General features: G+C 53.9%; 8 protein-coding genes across 8 annotated transcripts; 4 read left to right on the plus strand and 4 right to left on the minus strand.

The window, feature by feature from the left end:
* The first annotated feature begins 185 nt into the window (after positions 1 to 185).
* On the plus strand, positions 186 to 2,104 carry EI97DRAFT_10283 (4-coumarate-CoA ligase-like protein). Its single transcript, XM_033792896.1, has 3 exons — positions 186 to 379; positions 441 to 1,076; positions 1,128 to 2,104. Exons 1-3 carry the CDS (start codon positions 280 to 282, stop codon positions 2,048 to 2,050), a joined length of 1,659 nt encoding a protein of 552 aa, XP_033658398.1. The 5' UTR covers positions 186 to 279; the 3' UTR covers positions 2,051 to 2,104.
* Positions 2,105 to 2,406: 302 nt separating this feature from the next.
* Positions 2,407 to 4,336, plus strand: EI97DRAFT_368347 (uncharacterized protein; the record flags this gene model as incomplete). The annotated part of the gene is made up of 2 exons (XM_033795132.1): positions 2,407 to 2,466; positions 2,525 to 4,336. 2 exons carry the CDS (start codon positions 2,407 to 2,409, stop codon positions 4,334 to 4,336), a joined length of 1,872 nt encoding a protein of 623 aa, XP_033658399.1.
* A 1,290-nt stretch (positions 4,337 to 5,626) lies between these two features.
* EI97DRAFT_362991 (uncharacterized protein) lies at positions 5,627 to 6,196 on the minus strand (the record flags this gene model as incomplete). Its single annotated transcript, XM_033794979.1, has 1 exon — positions 5,627 to 6,196. A coding segment is annotated over one exon (570 nt), but the record flags the coding sequence as incomplete, so codon positions are not given.
* Positions 6,197 to 7,262: 1,066 nt separating this feature from the next.
* EI97DRAFT_428957 (uncharacterized protein) lies at positions 7,263 to 8,394 on the minus strand. The gene is made up of 2 exons (XM_033797334.1): positions 8,284 to 8,394; positions 7,263 to 8,221 (listed from the first exon to the last, which is right to left on the minus strand). Exon 2 carries the CDS (start codon positions 8,051 to 8,053, stop codon positions 7,502 to 7,504), a length of 552 nt encoding a protein of 183 aa, XP_033658401.1. The 5' UTR covers positions 8,054 to 8,221; positions 8,284 to 8,394; the 3' UTR covers positions 7,263 to 7,501.
* A 973-nt stretch (positions 8,395 to 9,367) lies between these two features.
* EI97DRAFT_490964 (uncharacterized protein) lies at positions 9,368 to 13,557 on the minus strand. The gene is made up of 4 exons (XM_033802248.1): positions 13,080 to 13,557; positions 12,903 to 13,022; positions 12,756 to 12,848; positions 9,368 to 12,700 (listed from the first exon to the last, which is right to left on the minus strand). The coding sequence occupies exons 1-4, from the start codon at positions 13,353 to 13,355 to the stop codon at positions 9,782 to 9,784; spliced, it is 3,408 nt and encodes a 1,135-aa protein (XP_033658402.1). The 5' UTR covers positions 13,356 to 13,557; the 3' UTR covers positions 9,368 to 9,781.
* Positions 13,558 to 14,672: 1,115 nt separating this feature from the next.
* On the plus strand, positions 14,673 to 15,665 carry EI97DRAFT_428959 (cytochrome c oxidase-assembly factor COX23, mitochondrial; the record flags this gene model as incomplete). The annotated part of the gene is made up of 4 exons (XM_033797335.1): positions 14,673 to 14,761; positions 14,847 to 14,954; positions 15,078 to 15,105; positions 15,215 to 15,665. The coding sequence occupies 4 exons, from the start codon at positions 14,676 to 14,678 to the stop codon at positions 15,260 to 15,262; spliced, it is 270 nt and encodes an 89-aa protein (XP_033658403.1). The 3' UTR covers positions 15,263 to 15,665.
* On the minus strand, positions 15,547 to 17,069 carry EI97DRAFT_428960 (Fe superoxide dismutase-like protein). The gene is made up of 4 exons (XM_033797336.1): positions 16,839 to 17,069; positions 16,606 to 16,777; positions 16,396 to 16,520; positions 15,547 to 16,285 (listed from the first exon to the last, which is right to left on the minus strand). The coding sequence occupies exons 1-4, from the start codon at positions 16,899 to 16,901 to the stop codon at positions 15,734 to 15,736; spliced, it is 912 nt and encodes a 303-aa protein (XP_033658404.1). The 5' UTR covers positions 16,902 to 17,069; the 3' UTR covers positions 15,547 to 15,733.
* A 496-nt stretch (positions 17,070 to 17,565) lies between these two features.
* Positions 17,566 to 18,849, plus strand: EI97DRAFT_366980 (uncharacterized protein; the record flags this gene model as incomplete). Its single annotated transcript, XM_033795063.1, has 1 exon — positions 17,566 to 18,849. The coding sequence occupies one exon, from the start codon at positions 17,566 to 17,568 to the stop codon at positions 18,847 to 18,849; it is 1,284 nt and encodes a 427-aa protein (XP_033658405.1).
* Between the last annotated feature and the right edge of the window lie 750 nt (positions 18,850 to 19,599).

Here is a 19,599-nt window from a genome sequence, read left to right on the forward strand (position 1 = left end):
CTGACCCCATATCTACCCCGTCTTGGAAAAAGCCTCGGCTCCGATCCCCAACGCTAAATCCTCCACGCCTTCGTCCCGCCCACCTCCGCATCTACCCTCGGCGGACTTGGCGGATCCGGAGGCGTGAATGATAGCCTCCTCGGGGAACCGCTGTTGGAGCTCTGCGGAATGTCCCCCGCGGCTTTTATTTCGGCTTCGGCATCGATAACGTTTCTTGACTTCTCCCCTTCTCAGCTCCTCCATCTCGTAATTCAGAACACCTGAACGACACTCATCAACATGCCTACCGAGTCCCAATACCCCAACGTCCCGATCCCAGACATTGACCTGTGGGCTTTCCTGTTTGAGCGGAAGGATAAGCCGTTTCCTGATAATAAAGGCATGGAAACGGTCACTGTGCGCCTGCACATCGCTTGAAGGGGCATGACTAACTTGAACAGTGATCTACCTCGACCCATATACGAACCGCTCCTATACCTACGCCGATGTCAAGAGCACTGCGATCGAGTTTGGGATGGGGCTGAAGGCCCTGTGGGACTGGAAAAAGGGCGATGTCCTCGCGCTCTATTCCCCGAACTGCATTGATACACCCGCCATAACATGGGGCTGTCACTGGGCTGGTGGTGTCCTCAGCCCGGCAAATCCTGGCTACACCGTCGATGAGCTGGCGTTCCAGCTCAAGGACTGTGGTGCGAAAGCACTCGTCACGCAGATGCCGTACATTGAGAATGCCCGACTGGCCGCGAAGAAAGTCGGCATCCCAGAGGACCGCATAATTGTTATGGGCGACCAGCGGGATCCTGCGCTCAAAGTGAAGCATTTCACAAGCATACGCAATCTCTCCAAATCTTCGAGATATAGGAGGACGAAGATGGAACCCAGTGAAGACCTGGCATTCTTGGTGTACTCCTCGGGAACTACAGGACATCCTAAAGGCGTCATGCTTACGCACCGCAACATTGTTTCCAACACCCTGATGATCAAGGCCGGAGAAGCTGGCAAGCTCAGCTGGGAAGGTGGCCCAACCGGCGATGGTGATCGTATCCTGGCTTTCTTGCCTTTCTTCCACATCTACGGTATGTTCCCGTCTTTGTTAAGCCGAACGCCAGTGACTGATTCCTGAGCAGGCTTAACCTGCCTTATTCACCAGGCAATCTATTCTGGACTTCGCCTCATTGTTATGCCCCGGTTTGACCTTGAACATTTCTGCCGCTTCGTGCAGGAGCTCAAGGTCACATTCGCCTATGTGGTGCCGCCCGTCGTCCTCCTCCTTTCTAAGCATCCAATTGTGGAAAAGTATGACCTCAGCACCCTGAGAATGCTCAATTCTGGTGCCGCACCGTTGACGAAAGAGTTGGTGGAAGCTCTGTACGCCCGGCTCAAGGTGCCCGTCAAGCAGGGCTACGGCCTTTCAGAGACAAGCCCAACCACCCATACCCAGCCCTGGGAGGACTGGCAAAGGAAGGTTGGCTCCGTTGGCACTTTGCTTCCGTACCAAACGGCAAAGTACATGTCTGAGGACGGACAGGAAGTGCCGGTTGGACAGGTTGGTGAGCTGTGGATTAAGGGACCCAATGTCTTCAAGGGTTATTGGAACAACCCCGAAGGCACTGCTCATGCGAAGACTGAGGATGGTTACTTCAAAACTGGCGACGTTGGATACCAAGATGAGGATGGCCACTTTTACATTACTGATCGCGTCAAGGAACTGATCAAGTACAAGGGCTTCCAAGTGCCACCTGCGGAGCTTGAGGGCATTCTCGTCTCGCACCCCAACATCAATGACGTTGCGGTCATCGGAGTCTACGACAAGGAGCAAGCAACGGAACTGCCGAGGGCGTATGTTGTACCTGCCGGAGGGTTGGGCAAGGGAGAGAGGGAGGCAGCCGAGATATGTGAATGGCTGAACTCGAGGGTCGCTAACCACAAGAAGTTGAGGGGCGGTGTTCGATTTGTGGACGAGATCCCCAAGAGTGTGAGCGGCAAGATCTTGAGGAGAGTGTTGAAGACCAAGGCTCTTGAGGAGGAGAAAGCTAAATCGAAGCTGTAGATTACTAGTGTGTAGAGTCCAGATACAATCGAATCACACTCCATCACCATCTCACCATTTCGTGCTCTAGCCGTGTTAGGGCTAGCGGCTTGCCCGCTCCATCACATCTTCAGCCCCCATATTCGATGTCCCGTTTCTTTGTTCTCTCCAGCACACCGTTCCGTCGCGCCCATGCCTCGTCCCGACTTAAAGAGATCAAGTATCCGGCGATCGTGCGATGCTTGTCAAGGTTACCCAGCACTGTGGCTGCTTGCTGCAAGACGCCTTTGCGTGTTGGTGGTCAAGTACAGTTGATCATTGCGGTGGTACCGTGCCCATGGGCAGCAGCATCCAGACAAAACTAGCTCTCTTTGATAATGCCCAACGTTGGCAGGCCGTCTAAAGGGTGCCAAAACTGTAGAGATCGAAAGGTCAAGGTCAGACTAGTCCTGCAATCATTGCTCAAGCAACACAGCCTTTCTAAATTGTTAACAGTGTGATCTCAAGCGCCCATCATGCGGCCAATGCATCAGGTCAGGGAAGGACTGCCATGGCTACAGGGACCCTTTAGAAATGATGTTTCGGGATGAGAACGATGCTGTTGCTCGGAGGGCCAAGACCAAATATCAAGAGCTGGCAAGGACGAGAGTAAAGCGACAACAAAGGAAACGCCAACAGCATCAAGGAGAAAGCTGTCCAAGTACTCCTAGTGAAACCAGCGAGACCAGTGAGACCATCGAGGCCAGCCCAACGCCAAGTTCTGAAGATGCCAATCGTCTGATGTCTGTTCAGAGTCCCTCTGCAACGCCTCCGCAACAGAGCCTCGTGCATAGAGTACGGAATGTGTCGCCAGCACGAGCCCTGGAACCCTCACTAGAAGACCAGGGCGTAGGTTTCTTCATTTCCAACTATGTCCAAGGACCGTCGCTTGTACCACGGGGACATTTTGATTTTCTCCCGGAATTACTGGGCCAGGGCCCATCCGAGACCAACCCGCTTCTACGGACAAGCGTCACAGCTGCTGGGCTAGCAGGGCTTGCGATTGCTACGAAGAACAATGCTATCATGAAAAAAGCACGGGAGCAATACGTCGCCGCCTTAAGGCTTACCAACCAAGCTCTCCAAACTCGCGAGACAGCAATTCAGGACAGCACACTGGTATCCGTGATTATGCTGGGCATGTACGAAGGCTTTTGGTTCGAGAGCAAAGGCTCAATCAGATCCTGGTCGAAGCACAATAACGGCGCTTGTGCACTTATCGCCTTGCGAGGAAAGGAGCAGCTGCTTGGCAAGCTCGGACACCGTATATTTCAGCAGTTTTACGGTGTTCTGCTGCTCGTTGCGACGCAGGCAAATACTCGCGTTCCCCGTGAGATGACGGAATTTTGGGAGGCCAACACCCAGATCGGAGACTACACAGTCTTTGGCAAACAATGGACGACCAACATGATTCGGCAGATGAGTCGTGCTCTAGACCTCATCCAGGACTCGAGCGACGATTTAGCCGCTATAGTAAAAGCCACAGTTGAGCATGACAAGTGCCTTGAAGAGATACAAAAGGTGGTCCCTAACATATGGCAATACGAAAAGGTGTGGCTCGACCCGGATGCAGGAACCCTATACGGGAGCTTCTACCACGTATACGTGGATCCCTGGATCGCAGAGATGTGGAACAACTTCCGCTCAATCCGAATTCTGTTGCATAAACGAATACTTGGTCATCTTGTTAAAGGGGGACAACAGGTCCCGCCTGTCTTCACCGCGGGAATGATCGCCTATCAAACACTGGCTTCAAGAGACGTCATATATTCGGCTGCCGCCGACACCTGTGCTACTGTCCCACAAGTGATCGGGCAAATTCCCTACCCCTCGCTCCCTGATAAAGCCCGTAACGATCTGGGAAGCATCTCGATATCAAGCATTTACGACCCACTGGATCCAACATTCAAATTGCGCCCACCTGGAACATACTTGCATCCCTCCAAGCCGACAGGCATGCACCAGCTAATTTGGCCCTTGTATGTGACCGCCTCGGCAGAGATCGGCTTCAGTGACCACAAGCGATGGGTCGTCGGAATCCTCCACTATATAGCTTCGCAGATTGGAGCTAGGCAGGCAATTGTGCTCGCCGAGGAACTTAGACAATGTGTTGGTGACTACGGTTTTGGTGGCTACACACCCGAAAAGATGTGTGCAGAACTTACCGCCTATCTTGCTGCTACGCACATATCAGACGCCGCTCCCGAATACCATCCTAACTCCGCTGAGGCCTATCGAACGGGTTTGATGACGGTCGTTCAGGACTGAGAGGACTGAGTATCGCTTATTGCCTGATGCACCGCAACGTTCCTGTCCGATGAATGGGGCAATCTGTGAAGTCGATTCCATCAACGACTACGCTTTCTCAAAAACTACGCTTTCTCAAAAACTGCGCTTTCTCAAAAACTACGCTTTCTCAAAAACTACGCTTTCATTTTCTCAGCATAGCATACCGGTATTGCCGCCACTGCCTCAGCGCGAGGCTACAGCCATTTGCAACTTCTGCATCAAATACACCGACTTTGTTCGACACATAGCTTGCCCACATTCTGTGCAGAGAAGAGTAGCACACGTCGTGGAGCCGCTCATATTACTACCCGTTGAGCAGAGATACGCATAGTCGAATCATGTCCAGAGATCTGCATCATTTTACAGCAAGGGTGGGATTTGGTTTTTTTCGCCCTTCGCATCCCGGATAGCGTAGGTGGGTGAAGAGGGTGACAATCAGAGCCTCACTTTGAGCCTCACTCCGAAGAGTTCATTTGTACCCACGAGCGCCCCTCCTGTAACATAATACCCCCGGTTTCTTTTTCCGGAACGTATTGATTCGCATTAATAGGAGAGGTATGAGGTCTCAGGCACTGCGAGGAGCGGGAGAGGAATACTTGTCAATATAAGGACGGAGAGGACATATGATGCAGAGACTGTCTGCCCTTCTGTAATCCGTAAATAACTCAACTTCCATGTGGGATACTTGATGACAGTTGGCATTTGGGACAGGAGGATTTGGAAAGAAACCTATGAATTGCTAGCAAAAGAGCTCCGTCTACCAATAAAGGGTATACACGCAATACAACCCCCTGCATATCCGCGGAAAAAACACCTTCGTACTACGCTTGATCGTCCATCATATCTTCTTCTTCACCAGGCTTTCTCCCGCTCTGCCTGGTTACCCGATTCAACGCGCCCTCTCATAGATAGCAATGAAAACGAAAATGGGAGGAATACGCAGCAAGTCGTAGCTCGTGAGTCGTGCCAAATCAATCCGCCTGGTTAGCGGTCTCCTTTGATCTTCCCAAGCATTGTTGAAAGCCTTCCCTTCTTCAGCCCCTTCTGCTCGTTGGACTTGGCTGCGGTCGTCTGCTCAATCTTCCCGTCGCTCTTTTCAGCAGCAATTGCACTTGCACTGGCAGCGCCAGCAGCATTCCCTTCGGCCTTGTTTTCCCTCTCTCCATTTCCCTCCCCGTCCCCTTCACCCCTCACCACAATCCCCGTAAAAACGTCATTAATCTGCGTCACCACGGGCCCCTTATTCTCGACCTCCCTGCCCTGCTCATCCACCACATTCCCCCGCTCATTAACCCTCAACCCCTTGCTCTCCAACATCTTCCGAATCAGCGGCACAAACTCGTCAAACGTCTCGACAAACTCGATCCCATACCTCCTACACGTGATGTGCACATTCCCCGCCTTATGGAAGTCCCGATGACAGCACACGACCACCTTGCCGCTCTTGGCCCACAGGCCCAACTCCAGCATCGTCACGGGACTCGTCGTCGCCTTGTCGAAGAAGAAGGCAATCACTTCGACGTGCTCCAAGGCTGAAAGCTCCCACTGCACCTGACGGTTGAATGCCAGGTCCTTCTCCCTCGGCGTGACGGTGACGTCCCAGTGGCCGCGGCGCGGGTTGCAGACGGTGATGGGCAGGTCGCAGAGGAAGTGCAGGAGGTGGCGTTGCCATTGGATGGCACGGCCCATTTCTATGCTGCCGGCGGTAAAGATGGAGAATTTGCGGTAGGTGGGGAGGACCGGGGGAGTGCAGTGGGTGAAGTCAGGATGGGTGGGGAGGGGTGGGGAGGGAAGGGGTGGGAGTTGCTGGAGAGTGTCCTCGACGTCGGCGGAGATGTCGATGCCGGTGCTTGTGGGTTTGGGGGTGGCCTTGGAGGGTTCCTCTGTTGCGGCGGTGGATGCCATGTTGGTAGGCGTGAAGGAAGAAAGAGATCAGGCGGATTTTGGATGCTCGAAGTGGATGTTTCAGAAGCAAGATCAAGTTCCCGGTTACGATAGGGGGTTGAAAATCCGAGGAGAGAGACTGCCCTCTGAGTTTAGGTGCAGTATGTTCTCGAAGCGATGGTTTAGTCCTTGTATATCTTAACGGTGAGAGAAGCCTGCAAACACAAGTCAGAAAGAATGTTCCCATTTGCCTATATACACGTCTCACGTACGTGTCTTGTTGGGAAATTGTGAATATCTTCTTGTACGACTAGGCAAAGTGTGTATACGCCTCAAAGTGTGCTGTTCTCGGTTGTAATCCCAATCTGATGGCTAGACGTCCTGCTCAAATACTTCCACACTCATATATGCGTTTTCACCCTCGTTCACTCAAGCGCGCGCTTGATGGAGTGGATCGTACCCTTTCCCGTAATCGGTCGCCCAGCTTGTTGTTGTTCACGGCTGATGGATCTCAAGGTGGCTGGGTGTGGCTCGGGGCTGTGCTGGGGGCCAATGAGAAGTGCATGTCAGACGTTGCCTAGGCGCTAGCTGTCTCCGGAGAAGTACATTCACCTCGGATAACTTCGCGCACGGTGTTAAACGGGGTTTGATGCTGGTCAATACGATATAAGATGGGGGCCTGAGGTCATAGATAATGTTTTTGAGGCTATGCTAACGGAGTGGAGAATCGTCCTATCTGGAAGGTGGTAGCTGTAACTTGGAACATTCACTGCTGCCAACACAACAGGAAAACTCAGGATAACTCAGGGTAGCGGCCCACAGCCACCTCAGAAACTGGTTGTTGCTGGAAGGATCAGGGCGACTATTGAAGGTAATGTATTGGAGACTCCCAAACTGATACCTTGTTTGAGAATCTCCACGTTCACCGGTGAGAGCACGTTAGGACTTACTATGGGCACCAGCGGAAGGCATCGATTTGAACTTCGCATTGCCATTGACCATTAATCACAGAATTATACCCCTCTCATCCGACGCCTTCGTACGAGAAGCCGGTATACGAGCGAATTCACTAGAGGTCTTCAACCGATCCTCCAATCCTGCGTCCAATATGCCGCCCATCGACGAACCCTTGAAACCAACGCCTTGATATAGGCATCAGGAGATACCCCCAAAGCACAGCCATGAAAGTCCCATCCCCAACCACTACCTCCAATCACCTACCGAAGTGGGACCCTCAGAGCTCCACCTGCACTCTCACTATCACTTTCCTCCCATCCCCTCACCACGGCACAGCCTCAAATCCTCCTCCGTTACCGGATTCGACCTCAACGGATTCGGATGCCTGACCCCTCTGATCGTCAGAATCGGCTCCCCGTAACCCCTCTCCACCAAGGAAGCTCGGTTCCGCTTCTTCTCCTCATTCTTCCTCTTCTCCTCTTCCTGCTTCTTCCTCTTTTCCTCCTCCTCCTTCCTCTTCCTCTCCTCCTTGATCGCTTCCTCATCGACCTCATTCTCAACGATCTTGAAGCAGAACCCTCCCTCGGTTTTGAGCAACCATCCACAACCGTCGCACTTTTTGCCTCCGAAGCGGATCTCAATAGACTCCACTTCCGGCTCCTTCTCCTTCTCCTTCTCCTTCCCCTTCTCCTTCCCCTTCTCCTTCCCTTCGCCAGATTCCTCCTCCGACACCGTCTTCAGTTCCCTCGTTCCCATGCTCTTTTCATTGACCCTAACACTAGACCCACCAAGGCCAAAGCTCCCAAGCCCGCCTCCTAACCCCAAGCTGCCCAAACCCTGCCTCAAATCAGCCATACTCTTCGCCTGTCTCACAGGCCCCTTAATCCCACCCGCCACCGCGCTGCCAAGACGAGACTTGTTGCTATGATACTCGCGGACCGGGGTCAGCGGCGCATTCGTAGACGTAGCCGCAGCCGTAGCCGTAACCGTCTCCTCGTGAGTCTCCGGATCCTTCTTCAGCTGCTTGCCAAACAACACGTTAACACCTCTGCCCTTTAGGAATCGGACTCGCTTATCTTTCTTGCTGTGCCTGACCTTTGCCTTGACCTCCTCAGCTCGATGACTGAGGCCACAAATGGAGCAGATGATACCGTAGGGAATCTCCCCAATCTGCTTCACTGCCAGATCTGTCTCCGGACCCCGTGCAACAGCCACCGGCACCGGCACCGTCAGCGGCTCCTCGATGGGCTCGAAGACCCTCACTGGGCCCTCGCCGATCCAGACGCAAGCCTCACATGGTTTATGCTCGCACTTGGGGCAGGACATTCGGCCCAGTGGGTGCGGGCCCGACTGGACGCGGTACGCATGACTTGACAGGCACTTACAGCAGCGCCAGGAGCCTTCGATGACTTCTCCTCCTCCTTCACCTTCTGGTGCCGTGAGGGGAATCCCGAGATATGGGGTGCTGCGGCTGCCGGCATTGGCGTATAGCGCTTCAGTCTGTGGGAAATTGACGTTAGGCGTCGACTTGAAACCGAGCTTCTTGGACGGGGAGAGAAGGTTGTCGTCCTTCGCGCGCGGCTTGAGGTGCAAGAAGGAGCGCAAGGCTTGCATCTTGAAGCTGTATATCAAATGTGAGTACGCTGGTTATATTTTGATCGGAGAGTGTTGAGGATAGACGCAGAGGTCTGTACAAGCAGAGTGAAGTTGGCTTTCAACCAGAAGCAGTTGAGTCCAGTCCTCGAGGCCGTCGACTCAAGTCCCTAATCATTGTCATCAAGAGCTCAAACCGCCGCAAGCCGCTACAATCCCACTTACTGCAAGTAAACTGCCGCAAAAATACAACTCGCGATCAGTATCCAAAGCGAGCCCCCACGATATCTTCGCGCGCGTGTGCGAAGCGCAAAGCCGACGTAGAATCTTGTCCGAACAACAGCGAAGAGGTAGGTTGACGGAAGGGAAAAAGCAGCAGACGGAGGGCAGCGAGTTGTTTACCTCGAGCCCGTTTGCACTTCGTCTGTTTACTTTCTGCGCGGTAGCCTGCGGAAGGCGGTGAAAGCCGGCACAGGTGCCAGTCCGCCTTTCACCGACACCTTGTAACAAGCTACTCACTCCAAACACAAACGCAGTCGCAGTGCTGATTCCGTTGCGTTTCGACACTAATGGTGTCACGGCATTGCTTATGCTCGTTCTACAACGTCATCGTAGTTCGCGCACATATTCGCAGGTAGGAAGTAGAGAGGGATAGAAATAATCAAGGCCCAAAAAAAGTAGAATACCAGTGACCGTGACGCCACGCTATGTAGACTATGCCGCCGGAAGCACACAAACATAGAAGAGTACCATCAAAACCTTTCCCAAATCAAGGACTTTGTCCTCTGATGACGCCGAGCTCATGCATTGACCAATGCCCAAGTGCTAATGTTCATACCGAAGAAAAACGTTCATGATCATACATAGTCGTGAAGCCCAGTCCATTCCCCATTCCTAGTAACTTCCTCACGGTGAATAAAAACAATGATAGGTGACTTGTACGCCGATGCCAGGTGACTGATAACCCCCCGAACGCGGAGGACTTCGAGTTTAAATCAGCGGCCCAGCGGCAGCAACCATCGGGCTTGTCGTGCTGGTGTTGATCGAAGATTCGTAGGTGGCACTGCTTCCGCTATATGATCCTTGCCGAGCTCTAAAGTAGGTGCTCGTGTAAGTTGTAGCCGGTGGAGAGAAGGCCGCTTGTGCCGGAGAAAGCGCAGGAGGAGGAGCCGTATTGATGTTTCGATTGCTTCTGCGACGTCCAAGAGCCGGTGATACTGGTGTAGCCTGCGTTGTAGTAGCGGAAACGCCAGAGTTGACACTTCCACTCGAATTGCTCCTGATGTGCTGAGGGTTACCAGATGACGGGGCCGCCGACGGTAGGCCAGCAGCAGCGTTAGGTCGCCTGAAACCGGGAGCAAATGGATTTGTTCGTGAAGGGTTGGCGCTGGCTTCTTGAGCACCTCCCAGCGCTCGCATCCTGGTGTTGATCAACTCACGGGCTAGGCTTTCCCGCTCATCTGGAGTAAACCTTGTGGGCCGAGGGACCGAGTGGTTGGGAGATGGTGCCGTGTTACCAGCCGTTTGAGGGGGCCGAGCGTGTTCACTGGCTCGTAGCGTCCGCGTAGACGCTTGAGTACTCAAACGGCGCCGGGAAGGCTGGTGACGTAGATCAATCCGCGACGCTTGGGTCCGCATTCCTTGAGTTTGACTAAGACCGTCACGCATATTCGCACGTGACATCGCTGGTCTTAAGGTTGCTGTCGACGACTGGTCTCTCAACACAGGGCGGGAGGTGCGTGCTCGGACCCCATGAGGCTGAACGAAAGCGCCCCAAGGATTACCCATACGCTGATTCTGAAGAATGCGACCTTGAATGTTCAGGCCCACATTGGCGTGCGGGAATACTGGATATACGGGTGAATACCCCGCTGGTGTTCTCCTTCCAGCCGCAGACGGCGGCCGTGGCCCAACCCTACTAGGCGGTCGTTCGATCATATCGATGGCCGCAGCCGCCTGTGCCTGAGATGTAGCATTGATGGAGCGTTGCGAATTTGGTGTAGTCGACCCAGGTGTGAAAAGTGTACTCGAGGCGTTGCTCGTAGAGCCAATGGAGGAGGCACGGTCTGCTGTAGCAGCGCTTTGATTAGATGCTGCACCAGGCGAGGCGGGTGAATTCACTGCACGTTGAGCAGGTGAAGTTGGTACACGGGAGGGTACGCCAGGATTTGACGAGATATCCATCAGCGGAGTACGCAACCTTGCGGGGGCCGGAGGGGGGAAAGGGGAGAATTGCTGCGCCGGACTGGGCCTATTTCTGTTGGAAGTCCTTGGGCGGGCAACTGGGGTGGTTGAGCGATGTTCCACATCAACCAGCAGGCCAGGCCGTTCGACCTCCTGCAGGATACGTTGATGATTAGCAAACATCCAACTAATTCGTGAATCATACGCTCGAGGACGTATATGCGGTGTCGTGCGATGGCGTCCCGGTTGTGAAGTATCTGAATTGTCGTCGGTATCCAAGTCAATGGGGTTATTGCTCGAAACACCTCGATTCAAGGAGCGATTAGCCGTGTTATTGCTATTAAGAGCGGTGGAGTTTCGAAGGTGAATTCTTGATCGACGGTTACGTAGTGAGTTCATAGCCATTGCTATGTCACCGTCGTTGTCCAGGTCGGAATTGTCGTCATCGGCCTCACCGTCTTCCATGTGCACCGAGGATGTAGAGAGAATGGAGGATCGCCGTCGTAAGCCACGTGATGCATCTAGGAACCGGGGGTTGCCCACTCGAGAGGGGGGACGTATGGGCGCGTTAGGCTGTGGTCGATCTGCAGTAGGTGTTAGAGAACCACCCATTCGAAGTCTATCATTGGAAATCGCGGTCGCGTCCCACCCAACGGTCGTTTGTGCCCCATCACTCAGCTCATTCTCATCCATTTCCTCATCCGGTCCATCGTGCTGTAGCATCCAACCCTCCGCCTGCAGTAATGCCTGCGTGTCCTCGTCGAGTTCCTGTTCGCCTGACGCGTCTGTTGACGTTGACGACGTACCGACAGTCGGACTTCGCAGACCATTAGCACGGTTCAAGATCCGTGTTTGCGCTGGATTGCGCCGCCCTCGTCGGATTGGGCCCTGGTCCTCTTCGTCTTCATCCTCTTCTGCAATGGCGCTTGATATGGTTGACGATGCTTCTGACTCGACGACGCGCTGGGCCCTGCCTTGCAATCTGGCGCGATTGCTGGGAGGTTGCGGGGTCACGCTTGCCGCAGATGAGGTACTTCTCGAAGTATTCGAAGCGGGCTCGTCATCGTCGTCGATGAAGTCGTTCATGGAAGAGTCACCATCCATTTCCTCCTCGTCTTCCTCTTCTACGGTGTCCATCTCGTCCGTGTACATGTCTGAGATGATGCTTTGACTGTAAGATCGTCTGCTACCTGCGTCGCTGTGCATTCTGCGCTGAAACCTTTGGGCAGCGTATGGATTGATGCCGTGCTCAAGGAATCTTTGCATCATGAAAGATCCCTCGTCGCCATGCCACCCGTCAAGCGCCTCATCATAGCCGCCGTCGTAGTCCTCCAAATCCATATCGAGATCTTCACTGGACATGTCATGTTCGGACATTTCGTCCATGTCGGAGAAGCCCGCAAAGCTATCTCCCCAAGTCAACTCGCCGTTCTCATCGAAGAACAGGCCACACTGCTCGCATCCACCATCTTCCAGCTCCCAGTTGCACATGGGACATCGGTCCACGCCATCTTCTTGATCTCGAATAGCGCGTACCGAAGGTGCATGATGTCGACTTGGGCGGAAACAGCCTTTGAACAGGCCTCCGGTTCGGGGGTCCTGGCTGTCTTTGTCCTGCTGAACAGCGTCTGCTTCCTCCTTTTGCCATTGCGCATGTTGTTCGGCCGTTTCTCCTGCAGGAAGGAGTTCGGTTCGGCTGATGAAGACACATGCCATCTCGCGGATCTAAAAGGGTCGGTGTGAATGCGTAATATTTTTCCACCGAAAGGGAGCCACTTACAACATATGCAGGTGCTGGGGGCTGCGTGACCACTGCTCGACAATCCGGGCATGTCTTGCGGGCCTTATTCGCGACGAACCACGTACATAGACACTGCGAGAGGTTGAGGAATCATTCCGTAAGTGGTACAAGGCGGAGCACACTCACACTGTAACAGTACGTGTGTCCGCAAGAAATGGTATACGGTTGATAGAGCAGACGATCGCAGATCTTGCAGGTGAGGTGCGAGCGAAGGCCCTCGAAGTCAGACTTCAGTGCTCGTAGTTGCTACACAGCGGTTAGCCGCCCATGCCTTTGTGCCATCGTCGCCTTGTTCGGCCTTACCTCTTCGGCCTGGCTGGGCTTTGATCCTTCCTCGGGCTTCCTGGTCGCTTTTTGCTTGAGACTGTCCTTGCTGGGGGGTCGCGTGGGCTTGTCGCCCTCTGCAGCCTTGGTGGACGGGCGATTGCCTGTGGGCGTCGTCCCTCTTCCGGTCCGCGAGCTGGAGGCCATGGCTGACGACTGCTGCGGTACGCTGGGAGACTTGGCGGACGCGATGGACGACGAGGAGGTCGAAGGTCTTGCCTTTGCGGGCGGGGTCAACGAAGAACGTGAGTCCATGGCGGTAGTGGGTGGGTGTGCATCTGTGGGCGGCGAGGCGTGAGAGCGGGTGCGGGGGGATGTCACGAACGGGTCGCACAGGAAGCAACTCGCTGCCAGCGCTCCAGGCCCGGGCAAGCACCGTGGTGCATCAACGAAGGAAGAGGAGTTGGAGGAAGCAGGAAAGACTCAGCACAGTTGGCAGGCGTACATATGTCCGAAGGATGGTGCAGGTGGTGTGGTAGTGGGAGGTACGTGCCCGGCGCCCGAGGATCAGCCGGCGGGAACCTCAACTGGGGTACAGGGCAGGGCGGCTCCTCACTCACTCCGTCACCAATGCATCTCCTCTCCGCTTCTCCCACTCTCGTCTCTCACTGAGCTCGTGCCCAGCTGCCTATTCTGGCCGGCCTGGCGCTTGAGTCACTCATGTATTCGCCCATACGCAGCCATGTCAACAGCATGAGCTCGAGGAGACTGCGAGTAGGAGAACTATCACCAGGACGAGACGAGGTCAACTAGAGTTATAATGATGGTGGGGAGCTGTGGACATGAGCTCTTTTGCAGCATACCTGATGCTCTGGAAGGCTGGGGAATGGTGAGATGAAACCGACTTCACAAGTCTACTCTGACCTCAAGTTCCGTACAAGTCTATGGCCCCTTCTGCTGTCTTGGGACTTCTGCTCAGTGGTCGTAAATCTCTCATGACGCTCGTTGTTGCCTCTCTATACCTGTATCTACACCATCCGTTTTAATTCTTTGGCTCACTTTTCAGGGAATGATATATTGTTATCAAGCTCCTTGGAATATCCTGTCTCACAGCTTGTTGAACCTCATCTTTGGGTTTCCCACGCCTCAAGTTCTGGCAAGGCAGATTCAGGACTATCTAGTCCGACACTACATGCTCTGCCTTTATAAAATCTCCACTCCGAAGGAGAAAAAGACAACAATCGAAGCATCGATCTCCTCTCGTTTAGTGTAACGGTTCGTAACATGGCATATACTTCTTCCTGAATGGCAATGCGGGGAACCCGAACCTCTAGTCCTCCAATCTGCTGCCTCCTGAAGAACAGTAATTCCATTGACTGCATTTCGCGGCATGTTGAAAGATACGTGCATCCCACGTTTTATCGACGTCTGGGATTAGTGGTATCAAAATGATTTTAGTCTTGGAGACATGGCCAGGGTTTCTTAAGGTCTATCATATCGATAAGGGCGACGCACAGACCTCACAAACAACCGCAACCTCCAACGGCACTCGACCGATGAATTGACCGCCTCACCGTGAACAAACATTGACAGCTATCCCTCCTACTCAACTACAGCTCCACGCACCAGCCCGACATGGGTACCAAAGACGAAACCCCCGAAATAGCGGAGAAATCCTCAGCAGCCTCGTGGACCGGCCCGACAGCCACCAGATTCGAGACGTACGTTATGCGCCATGTCCCAATACGATACACCGTTGGACGGAACGGGCATGAAGGGGATTTCGGAGGCTGATGAAAGGGACAGGAAACAACATAGCGAGTACTTTGATCCCTGCCAGGACGCGGCGCAGAGGAGTATACGGTGCTTGCATCGGAATGGGGGAGATCGAGAGATGTGCACGGATTTCTTCCAGTAGGTGGTTCCTTGAAGCTGGTGGTAACCATTGAGATTCTGCATGGTTGCGCCACGGTTTGGGGTTGGCGTGCGAGACAATTGCCGGGTTGAGAGTATTTGCTGATACATGCGTGTTCGTAGGGCGTATCGAGATTGCAAGGAGCAATGGGTACGTTTTGCACATTCAATCGTCCATTTCCCTGCTCTCCGGGCATTAGCTTGACCCCCCTAGGTGTCCATGCGAAGAGGAATACATTACTGACATTCATCTTCCTCAGACGAACGCACGCAAAGAAGCCCGGAGAAAGAGTAGCTGGTGGGGCTGATTGAAGCCGAAGAAAGAGGCTGTCTTCCAGCATATGCGCCATCTGCATCAAATGGGACGTTTTGGAGTTTTATACCATCCGTTGTACAGTATTGGGTCTTGCTTCAGACGGGAGGACTATGGATCCGGCTGGACACTGTGGAGATTTGATGGCGGAGGCGGGCGGCCGAGCGTTTGGGGCTGGGGTTCCTGTGGAGCATGGCAGACAAGCTTCAGGTCACGTCTCCTGCGACCTGTTTGAAGGTTATGGACTGCACCATTTCGCTCGAACCGTCAAAAGAGGAAGTTCGCTATATCCAGTAACTTCAAATCCGTACATGGGGTTCCCCGAGGACTCTATATGCAGTACCTTCCACCCAACCCAAATTTGTACACATAGATATGATATAATACAATGTCGCCCACCTCGCCCATCGCGCCTAACGCGCAACCCATATCTTTCTTCACTCCGCTGTCGTCCCCTCATCCACACCTACGCCCTAAACGAGTTCTGCGCCTGTCCGTAATTAAACTTTACCTGTCCACTAGGCTGCAGCGTCGCGCCCTCCTGCACAACATTCCAATTGATCTTCTCCCACCACTTCTCCAAAAATCGCATCTTCCCCCGGACCCCATAGTCATGCAACCACACATGCTCCCACGTATTCACACACAGCAAGGGCACCACATCCACACCTCCCAGAGGTTTCTGCTCGCGCTTCTCCGCACCCCTGCGCGCCGCCGACCCAAACGCTCCCACGGGATTCAGCTCCTGGTACGAGTCGGGATTATGTGTCGTCAGATCGTGCGATTGGCGGCGATAGTGGGCGCCCGAGAGGGGGCTGCCGGCGAGGTAGGTGGGCAGGATGCGGAGAGGCCGGCGGGCGGTGTCGTTGAGTTGGACGAGCCAGACGAAGCCGGGTCCGAACATTGCGTCGGCGGTGGCGAGGAATTCTTCGCGGAGGGTGTCGAGGGAGGAGAAGGAGGAGTTTATGGCGGCGAGGAGGTCGGTCGAGGGGGCGGATACGACGTTCGGGTCTGTGGCCTCGAGGGGCGTTAGCATGGGTTCCGTGGAGATGAGATGGAATCATGAGAGTGGCGAGTTGTTGATCGTTTGAAAATGTGATGGAGGCTGTTGATGTGTATTGGACGTACAATGCCGCGGAAGAAGAAGTGGTTGTTATAGGCCATGGATGCGACGTTGAAGCTGTATGCGGTTGTGGGATTCCGTGCCAGCTCAATGACTAAACTCTTGGGGGTTTGGCCCTCCAGCGTCGTGCCTGGAGGAATGATCATCAGCCCATGTTCCAAACGATTTGACGTCGCAATGGCGATCCAAGGTCGGAACGGGGGACTAAGCAATACCGGAGGTAGCCGCATTCAACTCGTCCACCATCAACTGCTGGTAGTCTGTATACGCAATCTTGAAACCCTTGGGGCTGAGCAGTCCCGGGATGCCATTCTTCTCGAGTTCCTGGTGGTTCACGAGCGACGGGACGACGTGCAAAGAGCGGAGGAACAGTGGGGAGACGCATTTCTACATGGCTGTCAGTTGGCCCAATCGACCCAGAATGAGACCACCCAAGCAAACGACTCACTGCAGGAGTTCCAGCTAAGGACTGCACGGCGCCGGGCCGCCGCAGCAACGAGCGTAATATCATGGCGGCGGTGTGTATACAATTGAGAGAAGCAACAGCCAGTCTGGCAGACGGCGGCGCTCGCCTCAGCTTTTTTCCCGTCCGGGCGACGAGAAGCGCTAGCGCGCTGGAGAACGCGCAGCCAATCACGACGCGCCCTGTTCAACGTCGCTCGAGAACTTCAAACCACGCAAGCGCCTGGTCGACAGCACGAATGTTTCACCCTCTCACCGCGTCGTAAATGCATAGCCACACGTTGCGAGGAGTCATATGGTCTCTGTTAACCCGAGTGTTTTCATGCTAACGAGTCAGCGAGTGGCTGTCGGCCTCCCAGCGCTTCCATGGCTCTATTTCGAGACCCCAGCGACAGGCGAGTAGAACTTCCATGGCGGCCCGACGACATCAGGTTCGAGCACGAGGTAGCGATGCGTGTCGAAATGGGTCGCGGGTATATACTTGAGCGGCTGCTCATGCTTGTCTACTTTGAATTGCCATTTCGGATCTGAGAATTTGTTTCACGGCGCGTTTCCTCGGTTGCTTCCGTTCTATCTTCGAATGATATTCGTCTAGGGACATTGTTTCGTTTGGTCGCTGAGCTGATCGCTACTTCTCTCATATATTGACGGATCATTGTAGCTTTTGCATACCGATCTTCACCTTTCGCAACCCTCTCAACATGACTCCCTACATGGTTCTTCCGAAACTTTCAAGGCTATCGATACTCTTCTTCTTCGCTACCTCCCAGGCGTCAAGTCTTTTTCAACGTCAAGATGCGGTCTGTGGAGGTTTACCTGGTCTCTCACAGTGTGGCGGCGGTCTTCCCTCCGAGTTTTGCTGTCCTAAAGATTCCACCTGCAAGCGTCTCAACAGCGCCGATGCTATTTCGGTCATCTGTTGCCCTCCCGGGTCCGACTGCGAGCTTATACAGTCCATACCATGCGATATAGGCCTTTTCGATGCGAAGCTTCACCCAGACAACCAGATGCACTTGGCCAACACCACCGAAATTCAGCTCCCGAAATGCGGTGAGAAGTGTTGTCCGTTTGGCTATTCATGCAATGGAAATGCATGCAAGGCCAATCCTTCCTCTGCGCCTTCTCAGTCGCCGTCGGCTTCTCCATCTACTCCACCATCGACCATTCGTACCCCGACCTCGACGCCAACCCCGTCTCAGACGCCTTCTGCATCCCAGACAACTGACCCGGCTACCATCGTGCAGACCCAGCGAGGCTTCGATGGCAGGTCCTTCGTCGCTGGCTTCTTTCCCGGCATCGTCATCGGCGCCCTTACCACTCTGGCCGTGATCTGGCTCATCAAGAAGCGACGAGAAGTTCAAGAAAAGAACCGCTACTCCGGTGACTTTGGTCATGTTTCTCGTACCATCAGTGATCCCATCTACGACCCCAACTATGCGGCACGAACGGACTTCATCAGACGGGGTTCGGGATCCGCGCAGCCATCGCCAAACTCCACCACCGGATTTGTACGCAAGGAGACTACCCAAAGTGGGGGAGGAATGACGCCCAAAATCAGGAGCCTATGGGAACGTACACCTAAACTTGGCTTCAGCGGTTTCGGGGGCCCACTACCGGCGCATCCCGCACCAGCGGTGAGGGTAGGCATGCATGACGGGCGCGATCCGTACAAGACACCTACACGGACACCGAAACGCTCCGATTCGATATCTCGCACACGAATTTCCGCGATTGCGGCCAAGAACAGGGGCACAACAACTCAACAGCGCCCGGACACGTTAACAAGAGGCACCAGCACGGAGACGATTGATGTTCTCATGCGGACTCCGAGTTTCCTGGCTCCGCCCAAGGCCCCGGGTATGAGCGAGAATAAGAATAGATTGACGCAGGACTCAACGAACACCACATTTACGAAGCTGATGGAGAGGGCGGGAATTGAGGAGCGGACGAGAAACGATGTGAGAAAGTGGGCTGGGAGTCCAGGTAGAGCGAGGTAATACGTTGTTCAGGTACCGACGTTGCATTTATTCGTCTTGGGTGTGAGGTTTCCTGCTTTCGTGTGCGTCGGTCTGCATGTAGCGCTGGCGTTGATGCATTCTTTGTGTCCTGCATAGCGTTCGGTTGGTTCCTGACATTCTTTTCCATGGGCTGGAGCATTTGATACCAGGCATTGGCCATATTCGCATTCTTTTAGAACTCTCATATTGTTAGTATAGGTCTGGCATTGACTCGTAATCATGTCTTCCGTACATTTAGTTTGCACGATCAGTTTATTCTGCCTGCAGTTTCCTCCTGGCATGGCGATTTCTTTCCATTACAGACGCATCAGAGTCACGATCTGGTACATAGTATCTTTGCTTCCCGTGTGTCCGTCTGGTCTTCCCAAACCTGTCGCTACGTGGTAATACTACGGACATTCAATGCGCGTCACTTCACTTTCAGTGGACCCCCCGAAACCCGGCAACATACGATGTTGTCTTGCAGCCAGCTGGGCAAGCCGTGTCCGCCATCGAAAGAGGTTCATTTGCCCTCTGAGTTCTTGAAGAAGGATTTCGATAGGAAGGGGGCTCTATTGTGTCGAAGTAATGCGTGTCGGGGTTTCTCGCGTGCCGTGAAGCTTCATGCCATGGCTTGGATTTAGGGATAAAAGATCGTGCATATCTCCGCGTAGCCATTGTGCGTCTTTCGATCGGTAGTTAAACATCAGTGAGCTATGTGATGCAGGGAGCTAATGTGTTGAGACCGGT

The sequence above is a fragment of the Westerdykella ornata genome (genome assembly GCF_010094085.1).
Source record: "Westerdykella ornata strain CBS 379.55 unplaced genomic scaffold EI97scaffold_1, whole genome shotgun sequence".
Taxonomy (NCBI): domain Eukaryota; kingdom Fungi; phylum Ascomycota; class Dothideomycetes; order Pleosporales; family Sporormiaceae; genus Westerdykella; species Westerdykella ornata.